At 42.0% G+C, this 13,674-nt stretch overlaps 1 protein-coding gene across 2 annotated transcripts in view; it reads right to left on the bottom strand.

Annotated features, from left to right (window-relative positions):
- top1l (DNA topoisomerase I, like) overlaps positions 1 to 12,097 on the bottom strand; it is a 59,016-nt gene extending 46,919 nt beyond the window's left edge. For both annotated transcript variants that reach the window (XM_034167269.1, XM_034167270.1), the window contains exons 1-2: positions 11,948 to 12,097; positions 11,521 to 11,545 (exon numbers count right to left, since the gene is read on the bottom strand). In XM_034167269.1, the coding sequence (XP_034023160.1) occupies positions 11,521 to 11,545; positions 11,948 to 11,980 (58 nt within the window). In that variant the 5' untranslated portion in view covers positions 11,981 to 12,097. The remainder of the gene's footprint in view (positions 1 to 11,520; positions 11,546 to 11,947) is intronic.
- Between the last annotated feature and the right edge of the window lie 1,577 nt (positions 12,098 to 13,674).

Raw genomic sequence — 13,674 nt, 5'->3', positions numbered from 1 at the left:
TCATCACAGTATAAGCTGTATGAAAAGTGTCTTAAAATAAAATATAAGTAAAGCTGCAGCTACTGTTCATTAAGTCACCAATTTAACTCAGTTCTAAGGAACACCGATTTGGGTGTAAATTACATTCTTGTTCACTCCAAGAAATGGCAAACAATAAAATGGATTTTTCCCAACTAGTGTTGACGTCAGCATTTCTGGGATACTCGCAACTTAAGTGTTGTGTAAAACAACACACAAATGTCTATGAATATGTTAAATACACTCAACAAAAATATAAACGCAACACTTTTGGTTTTGCTCCCATTTTGTATGAGATGAACTCAAAGATCTAAAACTTTTTCCACATACACAATATCACCATTTCCCTCAAATATTGTTCACAAACCAGTCTAAATCTGTGATAGTGAGCACTTCTCCTTTGCTGAGATAATCCATCCCACCTCACAGGTGTGCCATATCAAGATGCTGATTAGTGCACAGGTGTGCCTTAGACTGCCCACAATAAAAGGCCACTCTGAAAGGTGCAGTTTTATCACAGCACAATGCCACAGATGTCACAAGATTTGAGGGAGCGTGCAATTGGCATGCTGACAGCAGGAATGTCAACCAGAGCTGTTGCTCGTGTACTGAATGTTCATTTCTCTACCATAAGCCATCTCCAAAGGCGTTTCAGAGAATTTGGCAGTACATCCAACCAGCCTCACAACCGCAGACCACGTGAAACCACACCAGCCCAGGACCTCCACATCCAGCATGTTCACCTCCAAGATCGTCTGAGACCAGCCACTCGGACAGCTACTGAAACAATCAGTTTGCATAACCAAAGAATTTCTGCACAAACTGTCAGAAACCGTCTCAGGGAAGCTCATCTGCATGCTCGTCGTCCTCATCGGGGTCTCGACCTGACTCCAGTTCGTCGTCATAACCGACTTGAGTGGGCAAATGCTCACATTCGCTGGCGTTTGGCATGTTGGAGAGGTGTTCTCTTCACGGATGAATCCCGGTTCACACTGTCCAGGGCAGATGGCAGACAGCGTGTGTGGCGTCGTGTGGGTGAGCGGTTTTCTGATGTCAATGTTGTGGATCGAGTGGCCCATGGTGGCGGTGGGGTTATGGTATGGGAAGGCGTCTGTTATGGACGAAGAACACAGGTGCATTTTATTGATGGCATTTTGAATGCACAGAGATACCGTGACGAGATCCTGAGGCCCATTGTTGTGCCATACATCCAAGAACATCACCTCATGTTGCAGCAGGATAATGCACGGCCCCATGTTGCAAGGATATGTACACAATTCTTGGAAGCTGAAAATGTCCCAGTTCTTGCATGGCCGGCATACTCACCGGACATGTCACCCATTGAGCATGTTTGGGATGCTCTGGACCGGCGTATACGACAGCGTGTGCCAGTTCCTGCCAATATCCAGCAACTTCGCACAGCCATTGAAGAGGAGTGGACCAACATTCCACAGGCCACAATTGACAACCTGATCAACTCTATGCGAAGGAGATGTGTTGCACTGCATGAGGCAAATGGTGGTCACATCAGATACTGACTGGTATCCCCCCCCCAATAAAACAAAACTGCACCTTTCAGAGTGGCCTTTTATTGTGGGCAGTCTAAGGCACATCTGTGCACTAATCATGGTGTCTAATCAGCATCTTGGTATGGCACACCTGTGAGGTGGGATGGATTATCTCAGCAAAGGAGAAGTGCTCACTATCACAGATTTAGACTGGTTTGTGAACAATATCTGAGGGAAATGGTGATATTGTGTATGTGGAAAAAGTTTTAGATCTTGAGTTCATCTCATACAAAATGGGAGCAAAACCAAAAGTGTTGCGTTTATAGTTTTGTTGAGTGTATTTATTGCTGATGAACTTTAGTCTCCTGCAGCAGAACAGCGTTTCAGCCATTTCTCTGTCTCAACACAACACAGAGCTCACGGTTAAATTGGTAACGGTGTCTCATTCGCTGCCGTGTGGTCGAGAGGCACCATATTACATCTTTCAGTCTCCAATCAGGATGTGAAAACATGAGATTTAATATCCACTGTGGCGTCTCAGAGATGTTTCCAAACAATTTTACAAACCTCATGAAAGACGCACACAAAGAAAACAAAAAATAACTTTCTTCTTTCAAGTTTATTGGCGGTGTGCAAACCAATACTGTGCATTACCGCCACTTACTGTTTGGGCATGGCACATTAATGGATTCTGATATATGCTATGAAAAATAACCCAGAAACGTTCACCACGCAAGTAAAAATCTGGATTTTCAGGAATGTCCATAAGACTTTCATATCACTGTGTTAGAAGTGGCTTTTCATAACCTAAATCAGATGTGATGAAACCTCAGGACCACGTATTTAGTTCATGCACTTGAATCAAAGTTTTTTTTTGTGGCGTCAGGTTTCTTTTTTCCCCTCAACTTTTTTTGGTTTCTGAATTCTTTTTCAGATCATTTCCACAGAACATTGGTTATCTTTGCTGTGCACAATCTCTCAATGCTTTTTGGCACTTGGTTCCCGACTGATAAGTGGAAGACAGACCTTCCTCTTTATTGGTCTATAAATGGTTCTGATTTCTGATTCAGCAGATGTTTTTTAATTCCTGTTTTCGGTTCCTTCAGCTCTGTAAACGTTTGTGGCCTAAGCAGTGGATCACCCCGCTGCGTCTGATCTGCTTGAGGTTTCTTCTTCAACATCAGAGTGAGTTTTTCCTTACCACTGTCGGGTACAGAAATATTTCTGATACTTTGAAGGTCCCAATGAGCACAGTGACCGCCATCACCTGTAAATGGAAGAAGTTCGAATCCACCAGGACTCTTCCTAGAGCTGGCCGCCTGTCTAAACTGAGCAAACAGGGGAGAAGGGCCTTAGTCAGGGAGGTGACAAGAGCCCGGTTGTCACTCTGTCAGAGCTCCAGCATTCCTCTGTAGAGACAGGAGAAACTTCCAGAAGGACAACCATCTCTGTAGCAATCCACCAATCAGGCCTGTAGGGTAGACTGGCCAGACGGAAGCCACTCCTTAATAAAAGGCACATGGCAGCCTGGAGTTTGCCAAAAGGCACCTGAAGGACTCTCAGACTATGAGAAACAAAATTCTCTGGTCTGATGAGACAAAGATTTAACTCTATGGCGTGAATGCCAGGTGTCATGTTTGGAAGAAACCAGGCAACATCCCTACAGTGAAGCATGGTGGTGGCAGCATCATGCTGTGGGGATGTTTTTTCAACAATAGGAACTGGGAGACTAGTCAGGATTGAGGGGAAAAAATGAATGCAGCAATGCACAGCTATGGATGAAAACCTGCTCCAGAGCGCTCTTGACCTCGGACTGGGGGCGACAGTTGATCTTTCAGCAGGACAATGACCCTAACGACACAGCCAAGACATCAAAGGACTGGCTTCAGGACAACTCTTGTCCTTGAGTGGCCCAGCCAGAGCCCAGACCTGAACCCAATTAACATCTCTGGAGAGATGTTAAAGTGACTGCATTTACATTCTGTTAATATTCGGGTTAAGGTCAATATTCCGGTTTCTGAATCATTAGGAATAACTCGTTTACATGCTTAAGCAGACAGAGTTACTCCTGTATACATGGTCACTGGTATCATTTGGAATATCCCCATCTAAACAGCGACGCACGTCTTCCACCAGTGCTTGATTTGGTCTGGTGTTCGTGCAAATCCTGCTTCGTGTAAAACCCCATCACTACACAATTTTCTCAAACAGGCATTAACATTTTTCTCACTTTTCTCTCCTGCGGGCTCCCTCCGCATCAAAACAGCGTGCGTAGTCTCTGGACCTGTTGCCAGATTTGGCACAGATCCACACAGCAGAGAGGGGAGCGGTATGAGTGGCCCGCTGTGGCGTTTACCGAGCCCGCAGACACGGTAAGCGCATCGGAGGCGGTGAGAGCAGTCGCGGTGATTATGCTGACCAGTGCCGCGACCAACCCACCGGATAAGGATGCAGAACACAATGCACTGTTTATCTCTGCTTCTCTGGTGTCCGGTGGGCTGCATGCGCCGCATACATGTAGTTGCCATACTCAAAAGACCAAGATTCCTTGCGGATAGGACATGCGCAGAAACCAAAATAATGTTCCTTTCTATGGAGATATCCCGATGCGCATTTATATGACCCGATATTCGGGTTAGAAAAGGAGTAACCCAGGGGTCTTATTCGGGTTTTTAAAAACCGGAATATGAGCATATTTGGGTTTTTGCGGGTGTTTACATGGCTGTGCGCAACCGGGTTATTGCTAATATTCCCATTATGAAAGGGTTATGGGCTGCATGTAAACATAGTCAATGGCTGTGCACCGACGCTCCCCAACCAACCTGATGGAGCTTGAGAGGCGCTGCAAAGAGGAATGGGCAAAACTGCCCAAAGATAGGTGCGCCAAGCTTATGGCATCATTCAGTAAGACTTGAAGCTGTAACTGCTACCAAAGGCACATCAACAGAGTATTAAGCAAAGGATGTGAATACTTACATGCATGCAATTTTTTTTTTTAAATTTTTAAGAAATGTCAGGGCTCGACATAGCCATTTGCCCGCTGGCCCAGCGCCAATTTGGCCCACTACGGGCCAGTACAATTTATCAAATGATGGCCCGCTCGGACCACTACAAAAATACGCAAAATTCTATTTATTTTACCATATTTTGCGGCGGCAAAGTTGAATTTCTTCACATCTCCGTGTCATCAAACTTCACCGAGTCCACCGTGTTTGTTTTGGTTTCGCACCACGAACCACATCTCGGGTTGGATATTGTTAAGAAGTGATTTGATCCACCGATATCAATAGTCTCTTTGCTTAATGATTCCCTTATCGGTCCTTGAGTAGCCGTTGTTTTTGAGGGTCTTTGTCGGGAAAATGATCATTTTCTACATTGATTGAAGACCCTGCAGCGGGTCTGTAATCAACTGCTTTTGCAGAGCTACTGCACTTTGAAGGGTGAGCCAATGGTTCAATCCGCTGGGACATTGGACTTTATCTTAATTTGTCTCAGCTAAAACCTTAAAGAGCATATGCCTGTGAGTAATACATACCCTTTTATGTTAAACCGACCTGTTACGGTCTTCTGAAACAGTTGATAGATGTATTTTATAATTTAAAAACGGGACCGATGCTCACGCGTTAGCATGTCAATGGCGTTTTCAATGTTAAAGTTAGGATTAGCTGTTGGCATTTCAGCACGTTTGTGTGCATTTGTTTTCTGTATAATAATTAATGGCTCAGTGCTTGTTGTCATAAAACAAGTCAAATGTATTAACAATTCTGGGCTCGACAATAGCACTGGTCCGATAGCCCGGCGGCCTTTTTTACATGTTCCGGGCCACCACGGGCCAGTGAAGTTCATATTTCAATGGCCCGTATGGGCCAGTAAGAATTAAAATCGCTTTGGGCAGATTTATTAGTCTAATGCTGCGTTCACACCGGGCGCGATCAGATGCTACAAATTCGCGGGGGTCGCGTGGCAACGGACGCGCCTCCTTCACCCGGTGTGTCGCTCTGCTTTTGCTGCAAAAATTCGCCCCGGTGCGTCATCAAATAGGAGGAGCTTCCATTCAGCTCGCCGGCTCCGGTTGTCAGTCAAGTTAACATGACGGACCTTGATCACACGGAGCGAGTTGTTGTGGAAAGCTGACAAACGTCATGAGACGTTCCCAATTCAGGCAGTATCATTATTTGCTGCAGGAGCTGCGTCTGGATGATGGCTGCTTTCAGCGGTCCTTCTGCCTCTGCAGGACCCAACTTGAGGACCAACTGTCCCGTTCACGCGCGCACATGTAAACAATAAAAAAAAAAAAAGAAAAAAAAAAGAAAAAGAAACTCCGCTCCCGCTGCTGTGGGGCTGCTGCTCCTCCAAAAACTCTTGTCATAGTTGTGAAATAAAGGACAAAAGAGACATACGTCCTGCTCACAGGCTGCTACCAGAGACAGGACATGTTGCACCACTTCGCAATGTTTGGAACATTGCCGAAGTGCAGACAAACTTCGTCTGCAGGCGCATCTTCTGATGTGGCGCAAATTTCGCTTCAACATCGATGCGTCATTTTCGCTTAAGCAAGATCGAGCGCAGTGAATATTATGAATTTCTTGAAACCTCCTGCCCCTGGGCAGAAACCAGGAAAGCAAAGGAAAGAACAGCTATCACCCTCAAAACAAGCACAGAAGAGGAAGGCTGCTGATGCTGAATATGAGAAGAAAAGGGTGAGGAAAACTTGGCAAACTTCCTGGAAGAAAAGACGGCCATAGCTGGAGCGTGATGAGGAGAGTGAGGTTGTCTTCTGTGGAAGTTGTAGGGCCATGCCAGAATATGCTAACAAGTAAGTATAAATATACCATGTCCTGGTAGACAATGTGGTATGATTTCATACGCCAGTTTAAAAGTCTAATCAGTATGCCCTTGTGGAAACCCCACGGTGACAACATTAGCAAGGGAACATGGTTTATGAAATTTAACATATTAATTTTGTAAATTATCAAGAAATAAATTTATTTTTGTATTAATGTCTGAGTGTTGAAAAAATTCCTATCAGTTACCTACCGACATTTTTTTCAAAGTTTACTCACTTTAAGGTTTTTATCATGTAGTATAAGAATTTTGTGTTTGTTTTCAAGTGTTTTTACATTAAGGAAACCCAATTCTAATGTCAGTGTTGATTTAAAAAATTCTTATCAGTTACCCCCCGGTTCGGCACAGGCGTGAAAGTATGGGCCAGTGATATTTTCATCTGGGCCAGTAACTTTCAGATTCTACTGGCCCTGTGGGCCAGTGCATAAATTGCCTTATTGTCAAGCCCTGCAATTGTAATAATTTTTAAATTTACATAATAATAATAATAATAGCAACAACAACAGCAATAATAGTAATAATAACTCTCCAGAAACATCAAGTCCGCTTCTTAACTCCTCTCAAAGCCATTAAAATATGTCAATCGTGACTGAGTCACTTTTGTGCAGATTAAAGTCGCTAAGTGGAATCTTGTCTTGTGGCAGTCAAGAAACGAAAATCGTCCTCCGTTCCGTTGGCACAGCTCCAAACGCTGCGCGGATCTCTGCCGGGACAGCCCGGTCTGAATTAATAACTTCAAAACGAATTGCCGCTTTAAATAAAATGACACCTCTTTCCAAACGCTGTAATTCAGAAAATAAGCTACAATCGGCTAAAACATTTTTTTTCTTCCCAAAACAAGACGTCCTGCATTCTTTATGAATTAAACTGATGCTGAGGTGCAGCACAGCGAGCTGCAAGAGCTCAGCTCAGATGTATGGAAAGACATTCATGCCAATAATGTCTGAAAGAAAATGCTTTTGACAAAAACTACAGATTTTGTTTATTTCTATTTATATTCAGAGATCAAGGAGCCACCATGTAGAGTTTATTTAGGTCCAGAGTTTAAGGATCCAGTGACCAATTTCATATTTATTTACTTTAAGACTCAATAAAATATTGTTGGCATAGAAAACCTTTAAAGCCTACATTTAGTACACAGAAAATTCACAAGCGTTATCAATAAGGGAAGCGAATCGATAGATAAAATCTTATCAATACCCATCCCTAACCACGCTCCATGCTCCTGCAGAATCTCGCGCATACTGAAATGTATGTTGTCGATGCGTGGAGCGTGCGCTTGGCCGTTTCCGTCACCGAACTTTGGCAATGTGCGTTAACATCTTTAAAGGCGCGGGAAGCTGCAAGAAACGAAGACAAACAAGACGCAAGCAGAATGCTTTGAAATTCGAATTGAAATATGTTTAAACTACATCCACCCAAACCCGGACAACAACCAGGAAAGAGTTTTGCTAAAGGAATTGGCCAGAAGAGGAAGCTTAGTGATGATGAGTTAAGGGAGAGAGACAGGCTATATGAAAGAAACAAGAGGAAGAGAGGTTTTGTCCCGACCTGGCCACAGAAATGGCCGTGACTTGGTCATGACCAAGAGAAGAATGAGGTTTTCTGCCAAATCTGCAGGGCCTAGCCGTCGTATGCTGACAAGTAAGTAAAGTATATGTTTGGTGCTGGTAGACCCTGGCTGTTTTGAAGCTAGTTTAAAAGTCTAACCAGCTTGCCTTTGTGGAAACACCACGGTAACAACATTAGCAAAGGAGCCAAGCATATTTTTTTCAATTTTTAGATCTATAACTCCAATCCAGACAAGGCATACTTTTTAGTTTTGATATGGACCTACATCTGTATTTTACATTTCTGACTGTGAGTTAGCCAACTCTGAGGGTTGCTTAAAAAATGCCCTCTAAATTTTATGGGAGTCACATTTTTTTTTTGTACACTTGAGAATGCCCTCTGATAAATTCTATTTTTTTTTTCCGTATTGTTTATATTATATAGGCAGTTTTATTTGCAGGATTTCAGAGTGGAATATCATGAGCTCTCACGGGCCAGTGCTCCCACACTGTGAGACATTAACTTCTAAATTCTACTGGCCCTGTGGGCCAAAAATAATAGAAAAAAAAAATTTCATGCCATTATGGAGTGTTGCGAGTAGAATTTTGAGGGGGGAAAATGAATTTACTCAATTTTGGAATAAAACTGTCACATGAAATGTGGAAAAAGTGAAGTGCTGTGAATACTTTCAATGCACTGTATCTGCCACACTTCAATGGATACAAAAAGAAAACTTAAAAAGAGCAGACCGATAAGATTACGCATTCCTGTTTTGCACTATACAGGCTTAGTACTACAACACACTGTTTCCAAAGAACAGCTATTTATTATTTTGTAAATTTGTATGAGTTTATGAATTTTGCATTGTGTGTGTCAGTTGCATTTTACTGCCTTTAGTAATTACCTTATTTGTGAGAGTTTAACCTGGATGTTTTCATTTTCAAATCTGCTCCATCAAAGCTAAAATCTGGATTAAAAGCTTCACAAATCAGAGACATTTATAGTCTTACAACATAGATCGCTCAATGTAGATAGTCATCTGTCACCAAAACAAACCCCACTGTTAGTTTTTAAGCCAAGCGGTCTCGCCGCTCGTGCAGGCATGCAATGGTACAAATGCATGGAACCAAATTGGCATGCTAAATGAACAAAACAACAACTAAACAAAAACTACACAGTAAATGGAACACAATGACAAATGATCAATATCATGTGACAAATAAATGAAATGGCAAGGATCTATTTAGCTATTATATATAATATCAGCTACTGCCAGCATTGACAGATCATCTCCTTTGAAATAATTTTATTCCAAATATCTGTAATAATATGGCTCCCTGTCCAGTTAACTGGATACAGGATCATCTATGAGGCAAATGCTCCACACCCTGGTGCTTTGATCATTACAGCTTCATTGTTGCAGTGCTGATCTGAGCTGCAGAAGCACCAAAATGTGGGATATTCAAGCCATTCCCTACTTTTTGCTGGCACAGTAAGAAAATATTTCTGGCCTTGCAGGACTTCTCGTTGAGCTCATCTCTCACGGTGCTGATGTTATTGAGTGATATCAGCGATGACCGTGACAGTAGTGCACCACACACACCTACTCTGCATTATGTAAAATATGTTCCATTAATACAGTGAAGAGAACAGTGGCTGAAATGCATTATTTTTAATAAGTGCATCACTCAGAAAAAATTGTATTGACATGTTAATACCTATGTGCCATGATTCATGTAACAAATTAACTTATGTTAAAAAAAGTCAGCATGATTTCATGAAGAGAAAAAAAAAATATATATATAAGCTATCTCAGCCTCAGTGAACACATTTCACCTGTAAAATTATTTGCATTATCATTCTGGAAAACCAGAAAAATTGATTCCATAAATATTCCAAAATGATTATGTTGGCCTTTCAGACCCTGCCGTTTGAACAGAGATGCCACAGTGGATCCAGGATAGAGCCGCATTGGGATTTGGCACAAGTTTTACACAGAATACCCTTCCTGACAACTCCAGTTCTACTTGAAGAAACACACACAGCCCCTGGACTTCCAAAGAGGTCTCCCATCCAAGTACCAATTAACCGTGACCTACTCTACTTGGCTTCTGAGATCTGACATGATCCGGCTTACACAGTGCAGAATGCTGCTAAATATGGTTCCAAAATATATATATATTTTTAATTATCTTTCTAAGTTTATTGCAGTCAATTAATACTTGAAGTGGGGGGAGAGAAAAGGAGGACAATCTTTTTCAGGATTCAAACCCAGGGTCACTGGCTGAGAAGTATGACAGCCAATTACATCACAGCATCTCATACCCTGCAATGGGTCATATAACATGATGTCATCATAAATATTTATAAAGACACTTATCTTAAAACCCAACCATAAACCCTAACACAGCTACACTATGTATGAATTAACTACTGTATTCTCATTGGCTAACAAAGATGGTGAAAGTAGTCACTCCTGATCAATCCTGTGGCCGATCCCTCTCACCCAGTACAAACTTTTTGCCACCATCCCCTCTGGCAGACAGCTGAGGTCCATCAGGGCTAAAACCTCAAGACACAAACAGCTTCTTTCCATCTGCTGCCAGAAATCCCCATTTATACCCTGCCTCTCCACCCCCAACTTCCACGAAGTACAGATTGGTCATCCCTGCAATCAAAGTTAGTGTACATCTGCACACCAGTCACATGCTTTTTTCACAGTCCCATTCCACTACATTATATTCACAGTTTGGCCTATTAGACTGACTCTTGTTTATGCACCAACAAAACCAGATCAAATTCCTTGTATGCGAAAACTTACTTGGCAATAAATTAGATTCCAATTCTGAAAAAGAATTAATGAACTATGGCTTTGACCATCTTTTACCTTAAACTGAAAAATCATAATTCAAAACTTAAGTTAAAACACTTTGTACACACCATTAAACTACAATACAATATACATTTTAAAAAGGAATTTGCTTGAATACTAAAAAATAATAAAATATAGGTCCACTTTTCCCAATGAAGTATCCATGTTAGCCATGCAGAACAAGATATTAAAAATTAAAACTACAAAATAAAAGCTTATATATATATATATATATATATATATATATATATATATATATATATATGCGTGTGATGACACTGTAGTTTACTGGTGAAGCACCATCTCTGCATATCCCAGCTGCACACACACAGCCATCTGCACTCCACATCCTGGGCTCACTCAGGCCGTTACAGCGAAAAAGAAAATGGCGCAGAGACTAAGTCCTCAACCCCCAAACCCTCACTTTCAGGTGAGAAATACGGCACTAAAAGAAAGTCCACAACAAAACCTGATCTGGTAAACTGATAAAGCATCTCCAGGTGTATGCAAATAGCGAGTCTAATTATGAAAATAAGTTCACGAAAGCCTTTATGAAGGCCTCTCTTTTGAACAATAGGCGCCTGTGAGCGAGACAGAGGACTTAGTCTCTGGACGCCATTTCTGACTTTCGCCGAGAACTACATTAACGTTACATTTGACCATTAACGACAAGTAAGAATTTGACAAAAATCCTTACAGCACGACGGTTGGATGTCATAAACTTACCGTTCACCCGAGAGCCAGAATCAACCTGAAAACATACAAAAAGAACAGAACCATGTTACATTTCGGAGCGGCTAACTAGCCGGCTAACTAACTTTGAACTTGCTGGACGGCAGATTGAGTTTGTTAGCAAACCGGCTAGCTAAGCTACCCTCCTGCGCTAACCGGCTAGCCGCTACAGCTAACACCTACGAGGCTGTAGCGTTATGTTACTTCGTCTTCGCCAAATCAAGAACAAAGCTAACTAGGTAGCACGTTTGTTTAACATTCAGTAAGAAAATATGGCGAAACGTGTCAAGACGAACTTTAAAATCTAAACGAACAGACTTGCACTGTGCGTTAGCCGCGTTACCCTGTCAAATCAAAGAAAATGAGAGTCGACAGAAAATGTGCTACTTTACCAACATGCTGACGTGACATTTAATATTACCTGGCTGTCGTTGTGGGAATGGTCACCACTCATTTCCTAAACACCGTATGACTGATAAAAAGCTAAAAATGTGAGCCGTGTTACACCGGCGAAGAGATGACAAAATGAAGCAAAGAGCCAATTGTGCAAGAGCGAAGTACCGACTGCACCCTAATGCGCATGCGCCAAAATTTAAAGGCGCAGAACGGCGTGTTTGCAACTGAACAAATGTGACAACTAATCTTTTAAGTGAGAAGAAAGATCACGGGCTTTCTGGCTCTTTTTATTTACATGTTATTTTGAAAAGTGAGTGTTTCAACTCAGTGTTGGTATCAGTCCATAATTTTGCTGTTTAACACATTCAGTGTACATTCAACGATGGAACCAAGAGCAGGAATTCTTGATGAACTACTACAGAGGTGGGACGAAATTACTGTCAAGTCATTCTCAAGTCATCAATCTGCAAGTCCCAAGTCAAGTCTCAAGTCAGCTTGCAAACAATTGGTGGACATTATGACTTGAAACTTGATTTGGGACTTGAAGATTGATGACTTGAGAATGACTTGACAGTAACTTCATCAAACAAAGCAAGAAGGGGCACTCAGAGAGTGCAACACCTTTGCCTGCTCTTGTTACGCTAACATAAGGGCCCTGTCCCACTGACGTTTAGGAGGATTTGCGTATGGATTGCGCACAAAATTGGCTCATATTCGCATAACATCTGCAATATGTGTGAAACATGCTTGTATGAGTCGGCCGACACACGCACACGTCTGCAATTATCCGCAGAGGCACATTTTTCCGTTACCAGGATTTCTGAGCTGCACAAAATTTTGGCTGCGGATGACATCCGCCTTAATACTCCATACATACTCAATACATAATCTATGTACTGTATATTCGCCGTCATCTTCTGATATCCGCAACTGACAGGGATTTGCGGCTTGGCAGCAGACTGGGACAGTGTGTAAAACGGATATTTTGCATGCCCACCATGTCCACATCACGGACTAAAATAAGTTGTAGCAACTGCATACAGATTGGCCACGAAGCTGGAGCCGTTCACGCACACCGCTGCAGAAAGCATTTTGAGCTGTCTAAAAAGGTAATTATTTGACTTGTTTACATTGTCAAGGCTTGATAAAACAGTTGCGTGTTTTTTCCTTCTTTTCAGCAGCTGTTACAGTATTTATTCCTGTGTTTATAACAGATTTAACTTTGTGCGCGATGCATCATAATACCTCCGTAATACTGCTGTGATTATCGCAATGCGTCTGATCCGTTTCCTCACTACATGCATTATACAACCGTGATTGTTCATCATATATTCGCTATACATTATTAATATATCCGTAATTCATACTGGGACATTTGTCATTTTTGGCCATTTTTGTTGAGGACGACAACGAACGCCCGTACTTTGTATACTCAATTCATGCGCAATTAATCCTCTCCCCAGTGAGACCGGGCCATAAGGTTCTGGGGGTCTTTACATCCATGTAGTTCTGTGACTGTCCCAAACTCAACAACTATATCCTTGTCGAACACACAACCTTTTTGTCATGCCTAATCCATATTGGTTCCAAACTGTTTGAGTTAAGGTTATTACCTCTCAAAGTTGCCCAAGATAAAAAGGTCATGTGACCAACAAGGTCACATGACCTGGTTGGTCACACACAAGGTCACACTAATCAATAAAAGCCACATTGTTTTTCCTGTGTAATATCCCATATACATGTCTGCCACCT

Source organism: Thalassophryne amazonica, chromosome 3, assembly GCF_902500255.1.
Source record: "Thalassophryne amazonica chromosome 3, fThaAma1.1, whole genome shotgun sequence".
Lineage (NCBI taxonomy): Eukaryota > Metazoa > Chordata > Actinopteri > Batrachoidiformes > Batrachoididae > Thalassophryne > Thalassophryne amazonica.
Note: the sequence above shows the minus strand (reverse complement) of the source record. Positions and strands in the feature narration are given on the sequence as shown.